At 38.3% G+C, this 26,803-nt stretch overlaps 3 protein-coding genes across 5 annotated transcripts in view; 1 reads left to right on the top strand and 2 right to left on the bottom strand.

The window, feature by feature from the left end:
* Positions 1-18,007, top strand: part of Pi3K68D (phosphatidylinositol-4-phosphate 3-kinase catalytic subunit Pi3K68D) — a 31,366-nt gene extending 13,359 nt beyond the window's left edge. For both annotated transcript variants that reach the window (XM_076116597.1, XM_076116596.1), the window contains exons 15-33: positions 16-225; positions 611-729; positions 1,004-1,182; positions 1,553-1,719; positions 2,180-2,313; positions 2,608-2,696; positions 2,876-4,609; positions 4,978-5,135; positions 5,391-5,478; positions 5,568-5,697; positions 6,200-6,355; positions 6,723-6,873; positions 7,286-7,442; positions 7,823-7,956; positions 8,435-8,542; positions 8,909-9,109; positions 13,076-13,263; positions 13,671-13,813; positions 14,259-18,007. In XM_076116597.1, coding sequence (XP_075972712.1) covers positions 16-225; positions 611-729; positions 1,004-1,182; positions 1,553-1,719; positions 2,180-2,313; positions 2,608-2,696; positions 2,876-4,609; positions 4,978-5,135; positions 5,391-5,478; positions 5,568-5,697; positions 6,200-6,355; positions 6,723-6,873; positions 7,286-7,442; positions 7,823-7,956; positions 8,435-8,542; positions 8,909-9,109; positions 13,076-13,263; positions 13,671-13,813; positions 14,259-14,522 — 4,510 coding nt within the window. In that variant the 3' untranslated portion in view covers positions 14,523-18,007. The remainder of the gene's footprint in view (positions 1-15; positions 226-610; positions 730-1,003; positions 1,183-1,552; positions 1,720-2,179; positions 2,314-2,607; positions 2,697-2,875; positions 4,610-4,977; positions 5,136-5,390; positions 5,479-5,567; positions 5,698-6,199; positions 6,356-6,722; positions 6,874-7,285; positions 7,443-7,822; positions 7,957-8,434; positions 8,543-8,908; positions 9,110-13,075; positions 13,264-13,670; positions 13,814-14,258) is intronic.
* LOC142974331 (uncharacterized) lies at positions 9,654-12,446 on the bottom strand. Of its 2 annotated transcripts, none has more exons than XM_076116595.1 (3): positions 12,241-12,446; positions 11,158-11,358; positions 9,654-10,949 (listed from the first exon to the last, which is right to left on the bottom strand). In XM_076116595.1, the coding sequence occupies exons 2-3, from the start codon at positions 11,291-11,293 to the stop codon at positions 10,072-10,074; spliced, it is 1,014 nt and encodes a 337-aa protein (XP_075972710.1). In that variant the 5' UTR covers positions 11,294-11,358; positions 12,241-12,446; the 3' UTR covers positions 9,654-10,071. The 2 variants fall into 2 exon arrangements, with proteins under 2 accessions (XP_075972710.1, XP_075972709.1); XM_076116594.1 differs by lacking the exon at positions 12,241-12,446 and adding an exon at positions 11,503-11,787.
* A 118-nt stretch (positions 18,008-18,125) lies between the features above and the next one.
* On the bottom strand, positions 18,126-24,260 carry LOC142974333 (lipase member H-A-like). Its single transcript, XM_076116598.1, has 6 exons — positions 24,086-24,260; positions 23,519-23,691; positions 21,912-22,042; positions 20,841-21,022; positions 19,806-19,958; positions 18,126-18,730 (listed from the first exon to the last, which is right to left on the bottom strand). The coding sequence occupies exons 1-6, from the start codon at positions 24,177-24,179 to the stop codon at positions 18,384-18,386; spliced, it is 1,080 nt and encodes a 359-aa protein (XP_075972713.1). The 5' UTR covers positions 24,180-24,260; the 3' UTR covers positions 18,126-18,383.
* Positions 24,261-26,803: the final 2,543 nt, after the last annotated feature.

Here is a 26,803-nt window from a genome sequence, read left to right as displayed (position 1 = left end):
ATGTTTATTTTGCAGGTTAACTCTCAGTGACCTTCCAGTCAACGCATTACCACGAGAATCTCGTCTAGTCCTCACATTGTTCGGTCGTTCGCAACGAGCAGTCGACAACCAACACTCGAATGACAACAACCAACAGAGCGGGACGGAAGATGAAGAGAATAAAGATGTACAATACGAACTGGTCGAGTTGGGGTGGGCGGCGATACAGCTGTTTGATTACGACGGGTTAGTATATTAAATTTAGTCGAGTTATACCAATAGAGTGGGATAGAAGATGAAGAAAATAAAGGTGTTCAATACGAACTGGTCGAGTTAGATTGGGCGGCGATACAGCCGTTCGACTACGACGGGTTAATATATTACATTTAGTCAAGTTATATCTACGACGATCAATAACTTAAGCAAAGTCTAACGCTGAGTTTTACGCTATGCATTGGTTTGTACGCGTACGCTCAAACGGACGCGCGTATACGTCATTTTAATATGGTTATGACTCAAATACCTTTCTTCTGATTCGAATGAATTTATATGACCGTAAAAACAATGTATGTGTCTATTAACTTTGTGACAAATTATATTGTAGTTTTAATAAAATGTGTGTTAATTTCAGAATGCTGGCGTCGGGCAACTACGTGTTACCGCTATGGCCATTATTCTGTGATCGTCGTATCGGACCCGCTCCACATCCCATGCATTCACCGACGACACCGCACCCTGTAGTTAATATTGGTAAGTTATTTTTATCATATTATTATGTGTAATGGCTACATACACTTTATAATAATGTATAAATTGTTTAAAACTGTACTTCAAAAACCCCACAACGAGGTTAGTATAGGGTTTACAAATCGCACATGTTCTACATGGGTATTCTAGTCCTTACTCCGGGAGGAAACCTTTACCCAACTGTGGGACGCTAAAGGTAAACTTATTTATTTAACTGTCCCCGTGGTCATATCCAAGTTTAAAGCTTAAATCATTAACTGTGTGTAAATTATTACAGAAATCCCTCTATACGCTCAAACTGGTGTAAAGTGGGTAGACACAGAGGAGAACAGACAGAGAGCATTGACACAAGACGAGCTGCCCAAGTTCGACAGTCTGGACGGACACACGCAGTCGCAGCTACTGCATCTTATTGAACAAGGCGCCTACCAGAGAATGCCGAGCGAGTGTCGAGAGGTAAGAAGGTTTATTTGCTGGATTGTTTATAATTATTTTTAAACAAAATTTTCACATAATAATACACTTAATACTGACCCACGCACTTTTGTAGACGTTCAATGTTTTATGCCCAAGGTTAGCCGTTTAGAAGTAGTATTTGAAAAAAATAAACACTTGTTTTTCCGGGGTTATAAACTATCTCCTCGCCAAATTTCGTCCCACTCGCTTTAGCTGATTCCACGCAAAAGAAGGATAACCTAATCAATATACTTAACTGTACTCTATATGTTATGGAGGTTATGCCATGGGGAATGTCACGGGCAGGGTTTAATCACAATTTTTTGCACCGTAATTAACTACAATATTCAACATCAAAACTTATTTCCAGATAATGTGGGAGAAACGTCAATACCTAGTACAACTAGCGGGTGCGTTGCCACTCGTATTAATGGCTGCTACCAACTGGTACGGAGAGCATCGCGACCAGCTCATATCACTGCTCAGATTGTGGGAGAAACCTTCGCCGTTGAACGCTATGCATTTACTGTTGCCTTGGTAAGAACAAAATATTTCACATTCATTATTGACCCCCGGTTTCAGGTACATTTGGCGGTTGTTTATCTACCACTACCGACTAGATAAACTATCGATAAATGTACTCAAAAACCGGGCATTGTAAGTGTTTGCCTTTTCCAAATGTTCGTTTGTATGGTAACCTTCGTTTGCCTTGATTTTTTTTAGGTTTTGATAATAAACTAGATCAAATATTGTTTCTCGGGCATCGTTAAACCACCCATTATCGTTTGAGTTAGAGTCAGTTAGACAATGGGCTTTTGCGTATACGTATACGTATGTATACGTTGTCATAGATATGCAAGCATAAAAAAAAGAAATATTTTAAAGAAATGCAATTATTGTTAGTTTTGTCTCTTCTAATGTTAAATTCGTATTTAAAACATTGAAAATGGTAGCAATTACTCTGCTGAAATTTTCCATATGTTTGTTTTATTTCCAGTTTCCCAGACCACGTGGTGCGAGAGACGGCAGCTAAGTTGATAAACGACATGTCTGACGATGAACTGTGTCGCGTCATGCCGCAACTAACGCAGGCTTTACGACACGAAACTTATGAGGCGAGTCCCATTGCTGGTACGTACTATGATGATCTTTAACTTATCTTTTCCTTTACTACATATACAGTGTGTTTATTATTCCCTGGTGTTACTCAAAAACAATTAAATTTATGTGTACTACAAAACTCAAAATTCCGAAAAAGCCGATTGTAAAGGTTTTGATATTACACAGTTTCGTTCAAGTAAACACCTATAGATACGTAATAAAATTCAAAACTTGATGACGTAGAACCAGATGTGAGTTAAGTCATTGTAATAGAACCTGAAACAACTATTACAACAAATACTAAGAAAGCGCTTTTAATTTCAGAATTATTGCTATACCGCGCTCTCGCTTCGCCTGCAGTGGCCCACAAGTTGTTCTGGTTACTCGTGCATTCGTTACCAAATGTCGCACAGGTAAGTCGAAAACCTAATATTGTGATGTTCATATTAAATTAAAATGTTTAAAGTGCCTTATATTGTTTGCTGCTGAGTAAGGGTCTCTTTCCAAATTGAGAGAGGGGTGAAGGCTAGTGGTGGCTAGTGCGATTTGGGGACTTATATAATTTAATTACAATTATTTGTTACATTTGCAGGCGCCGAGTCAGGAGTTCCTGGGCATAACGCTGGAGGAGAGCGGCGCGGAGCCGGCGCTGGCGGACGGCGGCATGGCCAGCACGTGGCGCTACCGCCTGCTGCTGCGCGCGCTGCTGGCCGTGGCCGGGGAGAACCTGCAGCACGAGCTGCTCCGGCAACAACTGCTTGTTAAGGTATGTATAACGCTGGAGGAGAGCGGCGCGGAGCCGGCGCTGGCGGACGGCGGCATGGCCAGCACGTGGCGCTACCGCCTGCTGCTGCGCGCGCTGCTGGCCGTGGCCGGGGAGAACCTGCAGCACGAGCTGCTCCGGCAACAACTGCTTGTTAAGGTATGTATAACGCTGGAGGAGAGCGGCGCGGAGCCGGCGCTGGCGGACGGCGGCATGGCCAGCACGTGGCGCTACCGCCTGCTGCTGCGCGCGCTGCTGGCCGTGGCCGGGGAGAACCTGCAGCACGAGCTGCTCCGGCAACAACTGCTTGTTAAGGTATGTATAACGCTGGAGGAGAGCGGCGCGGAGCCGGCGCTGGCGGACGGCGGCATGGCCAGCACGTGGCGCTACCGCCTGCTGCTGCGCGCGCTGCTGGCCGTGGCCGGGGAGAACCTGCAGCACGAGCTGCTCCGGCAACAACTGCTTGTTAAGGTATGTATAACGCTGGAGGAGAGCGGCGCGGAGCCGGCGCTGGCGGACGGCGGCATGGCCAGCACGTGGCGCTACCGCCTGCTGCTGCGCGCGCTGCTGGCCGTGGCCGGGGAGAACCTGCAGCACGAGCTGCTCCGGCAACAACTGCTTGTTAAGGTATGTATAACGCTGGAGGAGAGCGGCGCGGAGCCGGCGCTGGCGGACGGCGGCATGGCCAGCACGTGGCGCTACCGCCTGCTGCTGCGCGCGCTGCTGGCCGTGGCCGGGGAGAACCTGCAGCACGAGCTGCTCCGGCAACAACTGCTTGTTAAGGTATGTATAACGCTGGAGGAGAGCGGCGCGGAGCCGGCGCTGGCGGACGGCGGCATGGCCAGCACGTGGCGCTACCGCCTGCTGCTGCGCGCGCTGCTGGCCGTGGCCGGGGAGAACCTGCAGCACGAGCTGCTCCGGCAACAACTGCTTGTTAAGGTATGTATAACGCTGGAGGAGAGCGGCGCGGAGCCGGCGCTGGCGGACGGCGGCATGGCCAGCACGTGGCGCTACCGCCTGCTGCTGCGCGCGCTGCTGGCCGTGGCCGGGGAGAACCTGCAGCACGAGCTGCTCCGGCAACAACTGCTTGTTAAGGTATGTATAACGCTGGAGGAGAGCGGCGCGGAGCCGGCGCTGGCGGACGGCGGCATGGCCAGCACGTGGCGCTACCGCCTGCTGCTGCGCGCGCTGCTGGCCGTGGCCGGGGAGAACCTGCAGCACGAGCTGCTCCGGCAACAACTGCTTGTTAAGGTATGTATAACGCTGGAGGAGAGCGGCGCGGAGCCGGCGCTGGCGGACGGCGGCATGGCCAGCACGTGGCGCTACCGCCTGCTGCTGCGCGCGCTGCTGGCCGTGGCCGGGGAGAACCTGCAGCACGAGCTGCTCCGGCAACAACTGCTTGTTAAGGTATGTATAACGCTGGAGGAGAGCGGCGCGGAGCCGGCGCTGGCGGACGGCGGCATGGCCAGCACGTGGCGCTACCGCCTGCTGCTGCGCGCGCTGCTGGCCGTGGCCGGGGAGAACCTGCAGCACGAGCTGCTCCGGCAACAACTGCTTGTTAAGGTATGTTGACATTAATGGCCCAAGATCCGACTTGAATGTGGCCACCAACCAAGGAAATGCCAGAGTTTGCCTGTTTAAGAATTGCTATACATTTTGTGGAAGCTCAGTCGAAATCGCAGACGAAAGCCATACACACAGACAGCGAAAACCACTGTTCGGCATTAAATGTCGCCGTTCGTGTCAGTCCTGAGAAATAAATTTGTGCAAGATGCACAAATTTATTTCTGCGCATAACTTGTCTCCCGAATATTGGTTACCGAACATAATAAGGAAACATAGCCATTTGATCTGTCATGTGTGACTCGTGTCTGCAATATAAACTGGACTGTTATTTAAAAAACTTATTTACACCTTTCGTATTCTTACAGACATTATCAGAGATGGCCCAGTCAGTGAAGGACGCCAAAGAGGCGGGCCGCCAGCGTGCTCTAAGCGCGGGCAGCACGAAGCTCGCGGCGTTGTTGCGTCAGCAGCCCGCCGCGCTACCGCTAGCTTTGCACAAATATGTACATGATGTTGATATTAAGTAAGTGGACATGTTATACCAAATTCTGTACTTTTTAATAGCTGTAATATTTTGTTTATAAATAGTTCAGGGGACCCGCGTGGCTCCAATATTGAGAATCTGAAAAATTATAAGGATTATCACGAGCTCACATTGCTTTATGACTGTGACTGCCATTCGTGCATTTATTATTTTTTTATGTTTTGTAGCTCCACCGTAACTTGAACTAGATTGTCATGAAATATATCTCACGCATTACGTACTATTTGTCTCCAGGTCCTGTATGTACTTTGCATCAAATACACTTCCGCTCAAGATAAACTTCATTGGCAGTGATAATGCAGTAATTCCTGCTATGTTCAAGGTAAAAACTCTTACTGCTTACCTGCTTAGCACCATAAAGTAAACTTATACTATTTTAACGATAATATATAATTTTGTTTTATTTTGTAGGTCGGTGACGATCTAAGACAAGATTCTCTGGTGTTGCAAGTAATCAAAGTAATGGATAGTCTGTGGTTGAAAGCCAAGCTTGATCTGCGAATGGTCACCTTCCAAGCGCTGCCTACAAGTGACAAAAGAGGTAATTAAAATGACATTTGTTTCTTTTTAAACGCGATTATTGTTTAAAACTGATCATCTCTTATTGAGATAGGGACCAGGACACTGTAGATTTTATCTTAATGCAACTTTTACTATTTTACTGTCTTTTACTTTATTATATTGAATATCAAGGGTATTCAAAGACCTATGTACAGTATGATTAAGGTGGCGTCAGGTAGAATTAGTGCACTTTTGTTCGTGGCTGAAAAAGCCTATGCGGGAGTGGCAACCGCGACCACATTGACGACAGACAAAAGTGCCAGAGGAAGAGGTGGTGATTGCGGTACGTTGGTTTTGCCACCTTAATAATCTGCAATAGATGTATTCAGGCCAATAATGATGATGATGATGTACAGTATGTACATATTGTTTTTAATATGAAAATCTATTTTCTATTCCGGCTATGAGGGTGAACGTATACGCGACGAATGTATACGTACTTATTATACGATATTCTTTAATACGATTTGCGTTTGTTATAGGAATGATTGAAATAGTATCGGAAGCCGAAACATTGAGAGCTATACAAACAGAATGGGGATTGACAGGATCATTTAAAGATAAGCCGATAGCTGAATGGTTGGCGAAGCATAACCCCTCCGAACTAGAATATCAACGCGCTAGAGATAATTTTACGGGTAAGTAAACATTATTTAGTATTCAACAACAAACAATAATACTTTCAAGCTTTCTAATGAGAAACATAAAGGCCGCGTTTCTACCAGAAGCGATACTTTTATTTGGTAGTACAAATCCTATTAGTAAGATTGTACTTGGACTGGACTGGATGGAAATGAACTTGCTTACTCATGGAATGGAATGGACTTGCTTTCTAGGAGTAATTTAAAACAATGGTAATTGCAGTACTTGCAACCTACGTTTATTTTTACAACACACCTTTTTGACGCTACTTCCGTGTTACAAGAAATAGTCAACTTGCTCAGCTTTTAAGCCTTGAATAAAAATAGGAATGCACGTCTTTAAAAATCAATGCTTATTTTTCAGCGTCTTGTGCCGGGTACAGCGTGGCGACGTATCTGCTCGGTATATGCGACCGTCACAACGACAATATCATGTTGAAGACTTCAGGTCATCTATTCCACATCGACTTCGGCAAGTTTCTAGGAGACGCGCAGATGTTTGGCAATTTTAAAAGGTGTGTATTTTTTTATTTAAATTTTTATACAGTTTTGGATTAATTTCTTGTAAGTGATAAATAAAAACACACTACTTCCGGAACTGGGATATCGTGAAAAATATACCCTAAGAAAATGTAACCGTAGCTTTAAATTCTGGGTATTTGGACTAGCATTTTCTACAATACAATTTCATCTCAAAATCCATGCTGATTACATACACTAAAATGTTAACCTGCTTCGAGTTTGGTAGAGCACTTGGAATGTTGCAATAAACACCGTTTTATACGAGACTAACATTGTAAACCAGTGTGTTATATTCACCTCTATCTAAATGTCCGTGTATACAGACGTAAAGTTATAAAGAAACAAGAAAAGCACACCAACTACTAACTATACATATATCTAAAAATAAATGTCTCTTTTTCACAGAGACCGCGCTCCATTTGTGTTAACGCACGACATGGTATACGTGATCAACGACGGCGAGCGTCCCACGCAACGGTTCCAGCACTTCGTCGAGCTGTGCTGTATGGCGTTCAACATTGTACGGGCGCATCACGATCATATACTTGATCTGTTCGCTTTGGTAAGTATATGATTATTGTATTGATACGTTATTGTACCTCAATGGCGAAGACACCCGATACACTGATTCTTAACTGTTTCGCTTTTACATCAGTCCTTATAAGAGTGCCTACAACTGCCAAATAAAGATTGTTGAAAAAAATAATTTTTTTATCAGTTTATTTCATTTATTTCTATATTAATTACGAGATTTGTTAAAATATTAATTATCATTAAACAATTAACAAACTACTCTTGTTCTCTTCATAGCATAAATTAGATAAATTTACAAATTAAGGGGGGATAATAAATGAGTATTAAATTCCAATCATCTAACTGAAAACTAAGTTAAATGGTTTTTAAGCACAAATGTGAGCAGTAGTCTGTTGTCCTGTTCCCCAGATGGCGATGTCGGGCGTGGCGGGCGTGACGAGCGCGGCCGTGAGCTACGTGCGCAAGGCGCTGCTGCCGGCCGCCACCAACGCCGAGGCCGCCGCCGCCTTCGCGCGCCTCATACACTCCTCGCTCAAGAGCAAGTCAGTACACACACACACACTGCCAGTGCTTCTACATTTTACATTTTTTTATAGGAGTAACTACTGTTAGCTCCGGTTCAGATATTATGCCCTTTAACACATAAAGCTACGCAAGTCGATACTTAACGAGATTTGTCTTGAAACGGCTACCGCCATACACATCCAGTCGCGGGATGATACACTATGGTGGTAGTAAGACAAAAATTGACAAGTGCCGGAGATTTGTTTTCTTTATATATGTATATAATTCTTCTGTAAGTGTGTATGTCACTGAACTTCTATTAAACGACTGGACCGATTTTGATGAATTTTTTTGTGTGTGTTCAAGGGGATCTGAGAATGGTTAAGATTCACAAAAAAAAATCGGCCAACATCTATTTTTCATACCCCTAAGTGACAATATATTTTTTTAATTTACATGGCAAAACAACGTTTGCCTGGTCAGCTAGTTATAAATAATATTATTGTCATTGTCCAGGTTCACTCCAATAAACTTCTTCTTCCACAACTTGGCGCAGTTGCGCGCTAGTGGCGATCAAAGCAGTAATTCGTCTGAGCTGCTGTCGTTCATGCCCAGAACTTATACGTAAGTATATTCGAATAATACTTATTACTAACTTACTAATATACCGAATAATACTTACTATGATCAGGCCATTACAAACGTGCGAACTACGTCACAATGAAAAGAATGAAATGAATGTGACAATGTGTAAGTGCGAGCGAGAGACTCCGATAAAATGACATGACTTAGTTCGCACGTTTGAAATGGCTCGAGTATAATATTCCACAGTTTTAATTTCTAGTGATGCTCAAAAGTATTTCTGCCAGTACGATGCACGTTAAAGTGATAAAGACAGCGTTAACTTAAAAGTTATCTAAAGTTGATGGCATGTCACCTTGACACACGAGAATGAAAAAAAAACTTTAAATCAATTTTTCTTTGATACAGTATGGCTCAAGAAGGTCGACTGGTGAGCGTAGAGTGTCTCGGCTACGAAAAGCGCTACGACCCGGAAAAACACTACGTGTACTCGCTACGTATCTACCGCCAGGGGCAAGCCACGCCCTTCGTGCTCTACCGCTCCTACAAGCACTTTACCGAGCTTTATCAGAAGATCTGCTTGCACTTCCCCTTGGCTAAAGTTCACAGGTAAGGTTGCATTATTATCTTTTAGACTAATTTATAGATAATTGGTATTAAAAATAAGGTAAATTAGCAAGATGAAAACGTGACGCAAAGGATGATTTCTAAGTCCCTGAGTTCGCGAGCATCATAGTATTTATGAAAATGTATGTCTAGAAACTAGAAACTGGTTTTGTTGAAATTAAACAGCCTGAGTTTGTTTTAATCATGGGGGTTTGGCTGTTTATTCGCTTCACAAGGTTTTTCAACCTTTCATCTGTAAGTGTTTAAAGTGTCTGGGGTATGTAGGTTATCAAACTGCCTTTACACTAACCCTCTTATGTGAACACACTATAAACTTATTTTAGTTAAAAAACTACTACAATATGTTTTCTCTTTTTCATATATTTTTATGAATAAGAGGGTAAGTGTTCTTATGTCGTTATGTCTTATGTTATAACCTACGCTTAGTTTGTATACTACTAGATAAGATATCCATCACTTATCTATAAAATCTAACGATTAAATTCCACATAAATCTTTTAGCGTAAAGATAAAATAGAAACAATTGGATTATGAAAGTAAAAACATGTATTTAACAATAACATAAAACAGACTGATATGAATCAACAATAGTACTTAATTAAATATTTACTTGCACTAATTAATCTAAAGGAAGAATGCAGCATATTGACTGATATTAAAACAACCGGGTCATTAACCTTTTAAAGAAAGTTTTTTGGAAAGATTTTGTTTTCATCCTGATAGATAACCAAGGGTTTTAACATAATGTACGACAAACGTAGTTTCAATACATTCGTAACAACCATTTCAGATTTTCTTTTGCTTAGTATTTAGTTTGTATTGTCATTTCTACTGTAATGATGTAGCACAATATTTGATTCGCATTACATGAGTTGTTATTGAACAAAGGTTAACGTACTTAATAAGCCATGGATACTTTAATATCAGCACAATCTTTATCGGATTCACGCTTCACTATTATCTTTCCTATTTTCTTCACCTAAACTAAAATTCAAATCCATTGTAGTCTGTTTTCCCTTCGGCGGCGGAGGGGCGTTATTCACCTGCCTATTAATAATCACGTTGTGCCTATGTTGCGATATCATGTCCCAACTGCCCGTATCTATAGGCTTGCTGAAAGTCACATTAGAACTGGGGTCGCTTGGCTTTGGGTTCTTACTTGTTTGCGGTGAGCCTTGATTTGGCGCTTCAGAATAAGGCGGTGGTCCACTCGACTTACTGATAGAACTGTCTAATGTATTCGTATTATACTGAGTACCACTGCCTTGAGCAAGTGGATTGCTCGCTTGTTGACTGCTGCTCTGTGCCAAAGGATTCGCTAAAGGCTTCTGCGGTGCTTGCCTCTTAGTCTTTTTGTCCTTCTTCAACTGTTGCGCCTCTTTCTTCTGTCTTTCTTTCTCCAACTTCGCCTGTTTAGCCTGTTCCTGTTGTGCCAGCTTTTCTCTTTTCTTTTGTTCGTCAGCTTGTTGTTTCTCTAACTTTTTCTGTTCTTCCAACCGTTTCTTTTCTAACTTTTTCTGTTCTTCTTGCCTCTGCTTTTCTACTCTCTTTTGTGCGTCTAATTGTCTTTTATTCTTTGGGTCGATTGCTAGTGTTCTACTGTCTCTGTTGTTATTGTCGGCGCCTCGTGGGTCTAGTGAGACGCCTGATTGGGCTGGTCTTAGTTTCGGCGGGAGATTTTTCTCTCGTACTAGGTCGCTGGTACTTTTGGTCTGTCGTAGTTGACCCGTTGCAGGTTCTGGTGGGATGGGAGGCGGTACCGGTGGCGCTGGACGACTAGATGGCGTTAGCTTCCTTTGTGACTCTGAGTTGTTGTTGTATACTGAAAGAATAGAGGCAAACTTGAGATTAGTATGAAGTAATTTTGGTCGATGAGTTCTAAATAGGGCTCTTGATAATCGTCAATACATGAGTCAAAAGAGTGGCTTTCAAATGGTTTCCTTATCCACGATAAACATTTCAAGGCAATATTATCTATTAACACTGTCAATTAGGTGTGGCATTAAAGGAAATATTGAAAGAACACTTACTATAGAACTCATCTCTATTTGTCCTATAGGCGCCATTAATAGATATCGGGTTAGTATTATCATGTTCTTTTCCCGGCTTTCTTCTCTTCCCATTGTACACATCGAAGGATGTCTTGAATCTGCCGAACTTGAGCATTAGAGTGATACACGACACACTACAGAAGAACGCTAGAGTTGCTATATAGTTCACTGTATTATCACCTGAAATATAAAAAAAAAAAATATTGTTATCGTGGCATAATGACTCATTTGTATAACAACCAATAAAATTTTACAGCAAATATTTATAAACAAATCGTTTTAACAGTTTATTTATAGAAAAATATGATAAAAAGTTCTATTTACCTGCTTCAGAATATCGTATAACGGCCATGAAATTGCAACAAATACTAATTTAATATAAAACAAAAGGTGTAAGCGATGACAATAGTTCGTCCATTACTGTTTAAATCAATACGCCCAGGTACGATAAGATAGCGCAAGTGTTTCGCTTCCGACACGCCACAAATAATGACTTGTAATCTTATCAATGAAATTATTGTAATGTCGTCGGTTATTTAGGTGTTTGTTTGTGGAAAAGGGACGGAAAACAAATGGCTAACGGCCAGTCTCACAAAAGTAACAGCCAATTAGGGATAACTCCGTGGCGCAGTGGTTTAGGTCACCACGCCAACACTACTGCGTCGGGGTTCGATTCCCACACGGAGCAATTATTTGTGCGATCCACAAATAATTGCTTCGGGTCTGGTTGTGCTTTGTGTCCGTTGTTTGTATGTTTGTATGTTTGTAAAAGTCCCCGCGATACAAGAGCAATTCTTAGTGCGGGAGTTGTCTTTTTTAGAAAAAAAAAAGTAAAAATGAAAATCAAATTTGTTTCTTCACGAATTTACTAATAGTTTTATGAGAAAACTGATTAGCCTGTTATAACAAATGTTAAGTATAAGTTACTTTAGATATGAACGAAGATACTGGCCGTAAGGCGGTCAAGTGGTCGTCCAAGTGTTTAGTAGTCTAATCCATTGATTGCTCTGTATGTACTCGTGAATTGATAATACACTGCTAAGTTTGAAGATATGTAGATACCTTTTCAATTATCTTGAATGACTGGGCATATATCAGTTAACCCTTTCATCGCCCAAGTCAGTTAACACATTAAATTGAACTCTCCAATTGGGTCGTTGGCAGCAAAAGAGTTAAAATATGATTCACCCAAGATTACTATAAACAATTGACAACAAATATGTTTTCTCAAATATCTTGACACATCTCACGATACCGTTCCTTTTGAGTAGTCGCGAAAACTAGTGAACGAAAACTACAGTTTCCCTGTTTGAAAATAGCGATAAGCGAGACTCGCTATTGTACAAACTTGAAAACAAAAATCATTATGGGCAAGTGCCTGTGCTGTTCATATTAGGTAAAGTGAGAATGCTTGATAACATTGATAAAGATAATGGACTTAAATAATCCTAATAAACCCATTGAGTTTCTTGTAATTTGTTGTTATTATCTTAAAGATATTATGTCGGATTAGCTTTGGTATTTATAGAGCAGGTGTAATCTAAAGGAATTTCGTAATTTTATTCATTAATCCGAATTCTATATTACTCACGTTTCGGTTTATTTATTAACATGCTTTTAAGCATTTAAGGGTTAATTTTGCTTCTAAATCAATATTTAACTAGATGATATATTAAATTTCATAAATGGGAGATAATAAAAGCCAGCAATAGAAAAGTCGGATTGTTCCTTATTTTGTATTCCAAAATGCACATTAAGCAATAAACATTCACCGTTATGCTGTAGTGTTTTCTGCAAGAAATATAAGACTTTTATGTACAAGTTAAAGTTAAACCTCCACATCATTGCTTTTTTTCCCACTCATCAGTTTCTCATTACCAAAATCTTTTATTTTCAGTCTACCCTCAGGCCTCTACGTAGGGCGGTCAAACACTCGTCAAGTGGCAGACAGACGCTTCGGCGACGTACAAGCGTTTCTGACGTCACTGTTCAGTCTAGCTGATGAGATAGCACACTCGGATCTTGTGTACACGTTCTTCCATCCGCTACTGAGAGATCAACAGGACGTCGATCAGAGGAGAAAAGGTATGTGAAACTTGTAAATAAATTAGATCAAGCGAAACAGTTTTAATTTTTATAATACGATTAATTTTACGTTTTGTATAAAAACTATGTTTTGAATAACAAGAAAAAAGCATTAAGAAAGAATCATTTTTTAGCCTCAGTAGTAGTTTCACTAAATAGATTTTCAAATCTTCATCTCAAAAGCAGAGATATCTGCGAAAGCGCAGTAGGCAGAAAAATTTATGTTTTCGGAATAATTATATTGGTATGAAACAATAGAAACTGCTTTTAGTCACTCTTTTGTTTAGTTTTTCTCCACCAGATCCTTTCAATTTTACAAAAGACTTAACCAGAGAATTGCCTTTCTTAAAAAACACTGAAGCAGCGTTTTTTTTCTTTCCTAATCTAAGACATTATTTTTACTTTAGAATCAACAGAGCCAGAGACGAGCGGGTCAGGATCGCTCAAGTTGTCAGTGCAGTACGCGAGCGGTGTGCTTTCAGTACTGATTCTACACGCGCAGTCATTAGCGCTAACACCGCAAGGACTGCCACCAAACCCTTATGTCAAGGTAAGTTACCCATTTATATAACATACACTTGTTACAAGTTGTTACTGTGTTAGAGAAAAATCTAATTAATTTTTGCTAAGAATAAGCATGTCTTAAATATTGCTTTGTGGGTCCAACATTACCCAGAACTTCAAACGATATCCAGTATTGTATGCAGTTCTTCCTGTATGAAAAGTAACAAATTTTTAACTATTTTTACCAGTGAAAATTGCTGATAATTGCATAAAATTATGATTTATAACAGTAGTTTAAAATCTGTGCCTTTTACTAACTCCCACTCATCTGTAAACAGTATTTATTTATTTTAAACTTAATATACAAAGCTGTATAAAGACGGACTTAATGCTAGGCATTTTCTGCCTTAGGGTGATGCACAGATTATTGTGAAGATGTTATATATTATTATACCTTCACAATAATAAATATAAATAATATTATTCTACAGGTGTACCTAGTACCTGATCCAACAAAAGAAACGAAGCGCAAAACCCGCGTACTCAAACGCAACTCACACCCATCATTCATGGAGATGCTCGAATACCGTCTGCCCATCGACGTCATCAAGAACAGAAGTCTTCAAGCCACCGTATGGAATTATGACTCGTTGCAAGAGAACCAGTTCTTAGGAGGTGTTGTTATACCATTAGGGTCATTGAACTTGAGGGAGGAGACAGTGTCGTGGTATCCATTGGAGTATATTCCTCGGTAGCTAATACTCTCTCGCTCTGCGTTGTGGAGCACTGATGTGTATGTGATAGGATGATGGACAAGTCAGCTGTAAATTTTTAATGTAGGTGGCGCTGTGAGCGTTTAAACCATAAACAGTTTAAAAGTAAATAAAAAAAAACGCATTAATGTCCCACTGCAGGGTAAGGGTCTCCTCCCGAAATGAGGGACGGGTTACGCCTTGAATAAGCTGGCATATAACTGGTTGGGATCTTAAATAAGGCTTTTCTAATGTATATTACAATATTCCCAATAGTAATCCGGAGTTTGGTAACGTGCTCGGTATATGGCAATAGGCTCGCCCTATTATGTGAGAGTGTCATTGTAAATCGCGACGCGGGACTTTTTCGTATACTTATATCAACATTTTCGAGTATAATACTCGTGATGTTTGGATTCAATGCTCACAGCGCCCCTAGCGGACAATTATGGTAATTCCTGTCCAATGTAGAAAACCCACTTTATACATTATATTATAAAGATCTTTCTGGTTTTGGTAGAATAACATTTTCCGAGGGCTTTTGTATCGGATATATTAAATCAATGGTTTGCCACATATAGGAGTTTCCAAACCGTTCGTTTGATATTCATAGTTTCCATTGAAGCCTTTGGCATCGTCCTAATTGACTGATGATCGTATGAAAAAGCGACATGGTTTTGTCGAACACATAAAACAAATTGAGATGAATTCGTATCATTTCACTGTACAATTCTTAGCCAATTAGGACAACGCCTAATAATCGTCAATAGTAGATTTTAGAAACGTATGTCGTAGGATGATTGCAATTTAAGCCTTTTTACAATGATCCTACAATTAGGTTATAATAATCATAGGTAGTATAAAGTACCAACAAATTAACTAGGATCATTGTGAAGATACTATTCTCGTTATTGTCCTGCGACATAAAACAATTTATAGGACCATATTTTACATACTTCGTCAATATCTTTTTAACACATAATCATTATAATATATCTCATTACGAGAAATACATTGCTATACTTTAAAAATCGCTAAAGCGTAAACGACTTTTGGCCTAAAACAATAACCTACTAACTGGGTTAACTGTAAGCCTATCCCTTATTGAAGGTAGGTTATCGAAACTGGCCGCATAAAGCCACCGATAGTCAAACTTTTGTATTATAACCAAATATTAAGTATTTCTATCAGTACATTGTATCAAGACAGTTTTAAATTACAGTATTTAGTAGTATATTTTCTCATCACAGTAAAAGTATGAAATTTTCCAAATATTTATCAACTAATTTTTATCTCGAAGTTTCAGATTTTTTTATAAATACAAGTCTAAAAATACAATGTAATGTCTTGTAAATATCCTAATCTTTGTATTAGTGCCAAAATGTTTATTTAATATCAATTACATGCATATAGAGAGAACATAATCACGGGAATAACATAAACTTTGATCGAGTAGATTGGAACCTAATTCTTAATGGACTCTACTGATCAATGAGAAGTTTTAAATCATACACTCGTATTTTCTCCTCACCTGTAGTGTGAAACATAAATGACATATCATTAAGTCATTACATTCATATCGAGTATCGCTAGATCATTGGATGAGTTAGCGCATAGAGATGAACCTTACTGAAGTATTTTGTAACAATGTTTATTGTGGAGTCTACACACCAAATTGCCGATCAGCCAACATAGTTATGCCAACGGTGACTGGAAATTAAAAAAAAATACATGTTTGGGACTTTTTTTATCTCTAATTTAATGGAGATGACTTTACATGTAAACCTCTTATACCACCACAGAAAAAAGTATACTTATAAATAGCCCTATTTTTGACCCCAATTTGGGTTAACTATCACACAAATTTGATTCCTTCAAAGAGGGGGAGGGCTAAAATACTGTTACACCAGCACGTCGGCGTCTTGTCTACCTTTACAAAAAGCCGCCAACAAGTCGTTGTAATGACGTGTCGCGGGTCGGCGACATGTGTACTAATGTGTAGCCTCCTTTAGTGTGACTGATGAATATTTCAATGTATACTCGAGCATATAGAACCATGTATTACTAAAATATCTTATAATTTTGTAATATATATGCGTGTAATGTTTATTACCTGTCTTCCTTACTTATAAAAAATGTTAGAATCTAGTGGTAAATGCCTAGAACGCGAATGATAAATGAGCTAGTTCCGTTGCATAATCATATTATTATTTTTACACTGGGATAATTTTTCCTCGTACAGACATTTAGCACGCTCTTAAGCGTATACGTGCGAAAATACGCCCGCTGTGAGAAACAGTACGAAGCGTTGTTCTCTTTTAGTAATTTTATAGTTCCAAAAATAATCATTACAATATTAACACAGGCTAACATTTTTTATAATGGGTTGATGGTACACGATATCTACATATTCTTATTATATTCTGTCGATTTATTTGGATGTATTACCTAAAAAAAACTTAGATTAATATAATTTCATAAAGGCTTAAAAGCAGTAATAGTTTTCTTCCATTATATTTTCATTGTGGTAAAAGGGAAAAAGACAAATAGCGTAATAGATAAATTCCTTCATGTTTTATTCTACTGCAGCTTTTATGCGTTTGTGAAGCGAAAACAAATAGTATAGAAAAACTTTACCTTAATTGGCACACTTGGCATCTATGTTTAGACATTCCAATATGAATTTCTATTTTTAGAATATATTTTATAGCTTATGAATGAATTGCGTTGCGTCGTGGTGCTTGCCCGCCTTATAACGTAAATGTAAGGTACACATACAGCACATGAATTTTTAGTATTTTTTATATTATTATTTAGAGATCTGAATGTGTTTGCGACTGTACCACACAATGGCGCAGCTTTTAAAATGTAATGCTTTACTACAATATATTCATATATCTGTGTTATTTGATTGTTATTCTTAATAGGTTATTACTAGATTAACTATTTATTGGAAAATGTAACGACCGATTTATTTAAGATATTTTTACTATAACGCTAATGATATTATTTTCTATTTGCGCAAATGTATCTGCAACTTTGACAGCATATCTCTCAGGTTTAAGTGTTAGATAAATCAATGATATATCAATTGTACGAATTTCAGTGTAGTGTAACATAATATTAGTTGAAGCGGCGGACCTTGCATTGACAAAAAAAAAACATTCTAAAAATGGTACCTATCGTATTTTGCGAATATTTTAAACAAAAGATTTACGTCGTATTCAAATAAATGATTTTTTAAAGTCATTAATGATAGTCAGGTCTGTCGTTTCTTAGTAATCAAGTATGGCTTCCAAGCGTTGCTCGGCGGAGCGGGCTAGTTGACGCTGAGCTTATCTCGACTGAACATAACCAATGTAATGTACATAATACGTTCGTAGCTAGATTTTGTACCGGAGATGTCTGTCGGCCTAACTGAAACATAATAACTAGATGTTGTTAATGCGTATTGTGATGAAATTTACAATAAAATTGCTCTTGTATTATTTATATTGTTTTATTTGTAGGTGGGGGTTTATCTTTTCGTTATAATGTAAAAATAATTTTATAGTAAATGGTAACAGAATATTCTATTTGAATAATTTACTATACTATTTGCTTAACCCTAAACCAACCCTAGACTTGAAATAAGTTTACCCAATTTTATTGCACAATAAAGGTACCCTATAGACAATATTAATGGTCGCCTTTGGCAGCTAAGAAGTCACTATTTACAAAACATTTGTAGCGTGAGCTATAAATGTAAAAAAAAGTAAAAAAATATGAACTTTTAAAACGAGTTTTCGAATAATAACATAATTATTATGTTTAAGAATTTAGCTAACACATCCAGTATACTTAAAAAGTACATGGCAGTTTAAATTAAATCGTTATATCACCCTCAGGCGCAGGAGCTAACAAGTAATCATTCACTCCATACTTTCTCTTCTTCAAACCATTTAGTCCTAAATGATACGGCGATACAGCACCCGTGGGTAAATAGAATATACCTCTTTTAGTAAAATTAGTCTTTGGTCCAAGAATATTAGTTCTAATTGTTCCTTCGTAACAGTCGCCGTGTCTTGCGTTTGCGACTGAATCGCACGCAACTGCGACAAATTTGTCTGGGTTGGTGTACGCTAGGAGGTAGTAGAATCCAGCTCGAATATGACTGCACAGTTGAAAGCATGGAAGGATGAACTTGCCCGTTATTGATGGTTGGAATTCACCTGTAATAAAAAGGTTTTTCATTTTTACTAAGAAAATACTGGGGAAATGTAACTGCATTGATATTATATTATATTACTAGCGGACCCGTCAGACGTTGTCCTGTCTAAAAATTAATTAAAAAGCCATTGTCCAGCGGACAAAATTGTGAATCCTAAACCATTCTCAGATCCCCTTGAACACACACAAAAAATTTCATCAAAATCGGTCCAGTCGTTTCAGAGAAGTTCAGTGACATACACACTTACAGAAGAATTATATATATAAAGATTAACATTTGAAGAAGCACCGAATAAGCAAAACTGTAGCGCGATTCTATGCAGTCGGTAACGAAGGTTTAACATTTAAATGTACTACAAAATAGTTCCTTCGCCGCCCACTAGAGGCGCTTACCAGATTTTCAAACAAAATTTATTGATAAGTAGCCGGTTGCCGATAGTTGATATTGAGGGTTGTGGGAATCGCACTACAGTTACTATATCTAAAATAGATTGTAGTAATAGCTTTTTTGCAGTCTGCCGATCCTTATGCGAAAAAGAAGTGAATCTATTACCTAAGAACGTAGAAATGTCTCACCATTATTGCTTAAAAAAAGCCGTAATAAAAATATCTATCGTGAGAAAATGACTAGTTAACGGATTGCTCCCAGTAAAGTATTAAGATTCAAGCTAACAAAACTAGAAAAACAAGAACATTATGTTGGCACTGAGGTCTAAGCGTTCTATAATTTCTCGTAAACAATTATCTAGGTTATCTACCACGATGGTTTATTTAAAGAAAATATTTTAATTCCTGTCGTAATTTAAATACATTATTAATTTAAGAAATCTTAGGCAATTTCATGCATTAACCAAGTAAAAAAAAAAGGTACTTCTAAATATTTAATTATATGGGTACTTATCGTACCTACCTAATTAAAAGTAAGTTATTTTATTATAAAAGTTATAACTACTTATCTAATCATTTACTGAAGTAAAGAAAACCTTACTATGTTTTTTTTGAATTTCGGATACTTTAACAAATACTAAAGTAAACCATTGTCACTTACAGTTTTATTCTAATCTTTAAGTTCATTACCTCCATTAGCATAGAAGTCAACATGGCCTAACGGTTCTGCAATACCGAACCCATCTACATTGGTGTGTAACACGTCCACCCTCTGAGCAGCATCAGCATGGAGTCTCGCTGTTGGGGGCACGTTGCGAAAGCAAGGGCCGGCTGGGTCTAACCCTGGAACGTGATAAATGCGGCCAGATTTAATGAAACTAGTACATTTGACAATAGCTATTTAATGCTAGTGGATATATAAATGTGTCATAAGTAGCCATACACACACGACGGCGGCAAAGCCCAGCAGAAATACGCAGAAAATACCCAGCATTACCGGTTGAATGCTATAAACAAATGACGCCGGCAAGCCGCGTCACCCGCCGGCACACACTTAGGCCCTGTCGCCGACACTGTGTGTAGGAGCCCTACATAGGCCTTTAATCCTTAATCATTCTCATATAGCCGTGGAACTGATAGTAAGCGGTTAAGTGATTTCTTTGCGTTCTCCTTGATGGACAAATCTTCTGTCCCAAATTTTTGGCACAAACAAAAAAAAACGGATTAATTTGGGGTTTGTATATACCTACTGTTTGGCTCGATCTGGAGTTTAAATGAGGCTTTAGTACTGCAACTGTTGCATTTCCCACTGCGGTAGAGGTGGAAGATGAGCCATAAATCGCCGGTCAAACTGGTTTGTTCTAATGCGTCGGGTGTTAGTCTCATTAGTCGGATCCGCAGGATGTTCGTTATCGGATTTTTGGAATGTGAGGGCTATTTGTGTTCGAAGATATTATTTGTACTTATCAATAACGTGTGGTTTGTGTGCTAACACTCAATTATAAAGAACTGAGTAATTTTACTCAGATTCTCTGATTTATCTTATTACTGAGAGGAAAACGAATAAAGTTGGTATTTTTCGAACTTAACAATTTGCACATATTAGGTTAGTATACGCATCTGCATATGCATCGATTCGATTGTAACTTGAGACAAATAATGTACCTACTGTTATTTCTACCTTTGCATAAATCTTAATATTTACCATACTACAATGATACAAACCAGTAATCCTGGCGGGTCGTTGGCCAGTGAGGCGGCGGTACTCGACGGCGGCGTGCGACGCGATGTGGGAGCCCAGGCTCGCGCCCACCAGCTCCAGCCGGTTAGGGGACAAGCCCTGCTGAGTGAGTGACGCGAGGAACTGACCTAGGAGCTCTCCTAACGGTTTTGTTACGCGAGCTGCCCTGAATCATACAAACAATTATTGTTTATCAATAAAAATACAAATTTTAAAGTTAGGTATGTTTTAGATAACCTCTAAAGATCTTCTAAAGATAAGTTTTCTTTTTGGTAGGTGCTGTTACAGGTGTTGTTACAAGGCCTCCTAAAATTGATTACTATTTTGTTTGATGCTTACTTTGTTATAAATATACAAGGGTGGTGATGTCAGCAATGTAATATACTTAATATTTAAGTCTATGCACATTCGATTATTCCTTGTCCTTTCACTTACTCAAAATCACGGACAGGAAAACATTCGAAAAGCAGTCTTAAACAAGTTTTAAATGCATTTTTTCGAATCGTGATCTCAGTTCTCTGTACTGATTAATGTGATCGACGTCTGTTACTAAATATGCACACAATTACAAAGCCTCTTGAGACATACAAATTGTTCATTTCCTTTAGCATGTGCACAGAACAAAAAAAAGTTACTGAGATGATAATATGCGTTGCATGTGTGCATATTAAGAACTCATGGGAATGTAGTCTTGGAACTAGAAACTCAGGTGGTTAATTGAGGGATTGAATACGTTATTACGTATTCTTAAGTGTGTTAGAACTGGTTTTTTGTCTGAGAATTTAGGCTATACTTCTCAGACAGTTGCAGCGTAACTTGGGATGTAATTGGGTAAAATCAAGGCACTTGCTTGCGGTTCGGATTTTTTTATTTACTGATAGGAGTATAAACCACCTTTCTATATTGATACATTTGGTATCATAAATACATTAGCAATCATGAGAAAGGCAGAGGATCCCTATGCTATGCTATAATGTGTACGAAGGTATGCTAAAACATCATACATTGATTTGGCATACATTCTAGAGTTATTATGTTATGAATTGAATACTTACAGCGGATAAGATCTGACTAAAATAGGAAAGATCTCCAACACGAGCACGTTTCGTTTCATAGACAGGAACTGCGCAACGAATGCTCGGACGAGTGGTGAGAAGGAAGCATCCATGTAGCCACTTATCAGCACCTTTAAAATTAAGACAAACCTATTATTATATTCCTTAAAAAATGTATTAAATAGAAGAATATTTTTGCTGATTAATGTAACTGGACACTTGACAGTAGGCACTTTCAAAATCTGTTCATATACGAACTGCAGCGCATTAAACCTGCACCCTACCGCTAAACTGCTTCTTTGGTTGAATCTTTTTATGGAGACAAATATTTAGATATGTCTTTTTCTATTCTTTTGCGTTTATTCTGTGTGTCCTTGGTTTTTAAGACTTTTGCGACATAAGATTTATTTTTATGGCTTTTATTCATTCGTATCAAGAGCTGTCTTAGTTGCAGTATTATAATATTCTGCAAGTTGATTTCCAAATGAAACCTTGATCAATAAACGTCAACGACCACGGCTGACTCATGTCAATATTACTTTGTTATGATTATTTCCTTTCAATTCAAATCGATAATAACATAAATTATGACAATAACACACATTTTTATTACAAAACAGTTCACGAACTCAGTGTTGATAAAAACAAGCCGTTCGTTTAATGTTGATACGTGTTGCGACATCGGCAATTCGCAGAGATATATTGCAATTACATTATTTCAAGTCATTTACTATTAACAGATGTCGTATTTGTTAATTTGAATATAGTATATCTACATAATTTACATATGTGTCATTGAGAACGACTTTATAATTGTGTTCTTATATGAAGATTTTACAAACATACATAACATTAGGCCTGCTTAAACCTAAGGATTAGGCACATATGTATGAAATACATCCACGTTTAGCCATTAACAATGTTAATCACATCTAACAGTGGACAAACGAATTGTCATTTATCGGGCACGTTCCCAAACTCCGAACTACCATTGGGAAACATTCTAATGTAAATCAGAAAATACCAATAGAACTTTTGTCCACTCGGGAATCGAACCTCGAATGCGACCAGTGTTCGGCCACAGGGACAGTGAAGTTTTTGGCACTCTTAAGTCGGCTAAAGTTGACACTGATCTTATGTGCATTAAGTTAAGTCGGTGCTTTAGTCTTATGAGTATACATATATCATTTATATGCAGTAGCGGTCGGCAAGCGATTTGTAGGTAAAAATTTTTTTGGCGCGGTCTTTCCAAAGATGGACGTTCGCTGAGGCATTTGAGCTGAGTGTCACCATTCTTTAAATAGTTCGTCAAAACTCGATCCTGGTATTATTTAATACGAATTATCATAATGCTTAAACACTGATCAGTGCATAAAAGAATAATAATATTTTCTATTGTGTCTTGTATGTCAGCATTTAGGTTAAACCATGTCAAAAGCCCTGAAGCGTTTTAAATAACTTTCATACAATTGAGTTTATTAAATTTAACTTGGATTGATCGAGTTAAACTTGAGGTTGAGTGTAATTACTATTGCTTATTAGTGGTCTTCACATCCGTCGCACTGCATTAGCTAAGGCTCATATAACTTAAAGTTTTGTATACCTACCTGTGTTTTCCTGTCCGCAAAGTTGATATGTTTGGTGACACAGTCCGGTTCATCGAGCTTGCACCTCGCTTCTTTGTGTCGTATTAAGAATCCTTTAGTAGGGTATATTACTACGATAGAGAGAGACTGTTTCGTTTCTTCTGATAGAGTTGTTGTTCGGTTCATTCCTGGACCTGAAGTGTAAAGACGGTCAAATATGGAACTTCAAGCAGTAATTTATTTACATATTTATTTAGGTACAGACGTATTCTAACATGAATATTTTTTTTTGGAATGGCTCATTTTGCGTAAGATATTTAATATAAATAAGACATTTTTGGTTTCCTAGAGGGTAGTGTAGAGACATTACACAGATCCAATGTATACTAAGTCGGTACTTATACCATTGCTACGAAAAAGGTCTGAGTTGTGTTATATTAGGGCCATAAACCTACCACTACAAGAACCAATTAACGTATTTAACGTTAATCCCGATTCAATCTGTGCTCTACATACTCGTAGACATTGCTACAATTAGTTTAGTATTGTGCTCTAAGGATTCTTAACGTATTTTGACTTGAAACTTACAGTCAGCCATTAGCCCCGCGGGAAATCCCGTGTCCATCGCTTGCAAACTTAACTGACACATGCATAACAACAGAGTAACTTCACAAATATTCATATTAAAGTATCATATAACAAATAAACAAAACACATCATTTTCTACGTGTGATCAGGATTCGATTGATCACTGAACTAACTTGGCCCAAGTATTTAATTACTGCTACTAAGGTCATTTGCTCCGAACATTATGTGGAGACTCGTGCACATAATGGATCTTTACATTATGTGGATTGCAAATTGCCCGTTTATACTGAACTGGTAAATGGTGTTTGTGATATTTCAATGTTTTACATAAAATATATATAATATCTATATCGTACTGAGAAGAAATAGGTGTTGATTTTAAAACGTCAGATTAAGATATAAACATTTTTGAATTGGAATGTTTTTAGCCAAAGATATAAAGAAATTCTATCAATGAAACCTCCAAATTGTACATCTATTAAAGTGATATGTCGTCGAGAAAAAGTGAATCTGAATAGATGCACTTGTTTCAGAGCTATTATGCTACGGACATACACAAACTTAAAACAAACTTTTTAGGGTCGTGAGGTTCATTAGAAATAGTTACTACATCAATCAAAAACGGTTGTTTGGTCAAGGTACTCAGTAGCATAAAGGTGCCTTTACACCAGATATATGCTAAGTTGCGTTGCGATGGATGTATTTGATATCCACCAATCACATTCATTGAAGCTTAGCGCTGGTGGAAACGAATTCAGCTAAGATATGTTTTTTATATAGAAGGATTTGTGTTATGGATTTGTGCTATGGATGTCCCTTTTATCCGTATATGACATAGCTCGAGCTGCGCATATTCCTCGCGAAGTTCTTTTGCGGCGGCGTATCTTCACAGCACATCTTACTCCCACCGCTACTTAGCTTAGTATCGGTAGCAAACGGTCACATAGTTTCACAGCTTAGCTATTACATCCTCGCAGCGTAGCACATCTCTAGTGGAATGGCAGCCTTAAAGGGCTGCTGAATACCTACACACAGGTATATTCTCATCACCAGAATTATTATTTCTTACCTTGTCGCCACGTGTCTTATTTGTCGCGCTGTTATATTAAAGTCATAGTTTTTTAGTTATGTAGTTAGGTATATTAAGTAAGTAATTATCAGTGCAGGTAAATACTAGTTTCTAAATAACCAGGTTCAATACTAATGGTAAACCGTTTTATGTTCGCGTCAGAAATACTTGTATAATAAAATATATTATGTTCGCGTGACACAAAATTTAACTACTATTTTTCTTGTTAATAGATACGCACACCCCCTGATATTACTATCCATTTTTTGAATGATTTACGTTTTCCCCAGCCAGTAGTTTCAGAAATCCAGTAACGGCGAGTCAACTTTGCTTGAATTCGCCATAGGTACTATACATATGATAGGTATTTATTAATGATCTTAAATTTTTCGAACTCAACCCTGGGTAAGACAATTCCCTACAGTTTCAATATACACGTTGTATGAAAATGTATGAAAATTTTCTATAAAACTGTTCGAAACTTTAACACATACATCTTTGTCGAATCGGGACAAGAGTGATGTTAGGGCTGAAGGTCGAAAATCAATCATATTGGCACTGATATAACGATAAATTACGCTTTATAATTACCCAGTGGTCTTGAATAACAGCTGAGTCTCAGCTAATAGAGGATGCTCAGTGTTTCCGATGCAACTAAATCGAGAAAGCTCACGCAATGTTGATTCATAATTATTGTTTAATTATACGCATATTATGCAGACGTCATTGAAGACTGGTCTTGTGATTTTAAGGTTAAGTGATGATATGTATTAGAGTTCTAGGATCGTTTGAAACTTCCAAGACATACGTAATTTATAATTTATGATAGAACTACATGTTCGCGACTTCTAGCTAGTAGCCTATGTGTCTTCGAAAATCCGTAAAGGTAATGTAAAAGCGTACCAGATTGACTTTTATTTTGTCCACTTTAGAAATACTTTATTCACGATATCGGGATATCGATATAATTAGATATCCAGTGTGTCTTTGGCTTGATTGAATGCGTCAGGGAGCAGGAGAAAATGATGACCCATTCTCTCTTTTGTAACGCAAGCGATGTAGCGCGGGTCAGCTAGTTTATAATCATAGTGTAGATTTGTGAGGTTACTAAACTAACTAACTGTCACAAACATTGAGTTATTTTTATATAGTTTTTGTACTTACAGAGAAATACTAAAAAAAAGTGTCATAACGATGTTTGTTTCGCTAGAACTTTGTACTTTACTCATATTTATAGTTTTTCTTCGTCATGTTTTCCTTATAAAATGTGTGGTCGTATCACATCCAAAGGTTTTTGCCTTCATAGAAGGTACGTTTGAGAACTGGTTGTAATTCTTAGAACTATATTTAAGTCGGGACTAGTTGTAGAATGCTGTTTTACGAGCCTTTGCAAATCTCATCGTGGATAGCAATCAGTGTTAGAAAATGTACACTTAAGTTTAATATCGTGGATCTATTACATGTGTAAAAAATATTGTAATTTGTATATTTCATTCGAGTATGTCTATAAAAGAAATATCTTTTACCATTTGAGATAAATAGGAATGTGAAATAAATGTTTCAAGTGACAAAAACTACCAATTTCGAAGTCTAGCATTTATTAATTGCATCTGTGAAGGGATAAGTTTGTTCATTATAATAAGTAGTTA

This window comes from Anticarsia gemmatalis, chromosome 7, assembly GCF_050436995.1.
Source record: "Anticarsia gemmatalis isolate Benzon Research Colony breed Stoneville strain chromosome 7, ilAntGemm2 primary, whole genome shotgun sequence".
In the NCBI taxonomy this organism is placed as follows: Eukaryota; Metazoa; Arthropoda; class Insecta; order Lepidoptera; family Erebidae; genus Anticarsia; species Anticarsia gemmatalis.
Note: the sequence above shows the minus strand (reverse complement) of the source record. Positions and strands in the feature narration are given on the sequence as shown.

Bases quoted from the DNA above. Each gene is read 5' to 3' on its own strand.
- LOC142974333 (XM_076116598.1), bottom strand. From the start codon at position 24,179: ATGAATATTTGTGAAGTTACTCTGTTGTTATGCATGTGTCAGTTAAGT. The intron at 19,959-20,840 runs GTTTGTATCATT...ATCACGTTCCAG, and splicing joins ACGACCCGCCAGGATTACTG to GGTTAGACCCAGCCGGCCCT. The intron at 18,731-19,805 runs GTAATGAACTTA...TTTTTATTACAG, and splicing joins TGACTTCTATGCTAATGGAG to GTGAATTCCAACCATCAATA.
- LOC142974331 (XM_076116594.1), bottom strand. From the start codon at position 11,530: ATGGCCGTTATACGATATTCTGAAGCAG. The intron at 11,359-11,502 runs GTAAATAGAACT...TTTATATTTCAG, and splicing joins TATACGATATTCTGAAGCAG to GTGATAATACAGTGAACTAT. The intron at 10,950-11,157 runs GTAAGTGTTCTT...CTATTCTTTCAG, and splicing joins AAATAGAGATGAGTTCTATA to TATACAACAACAACTCAGAG.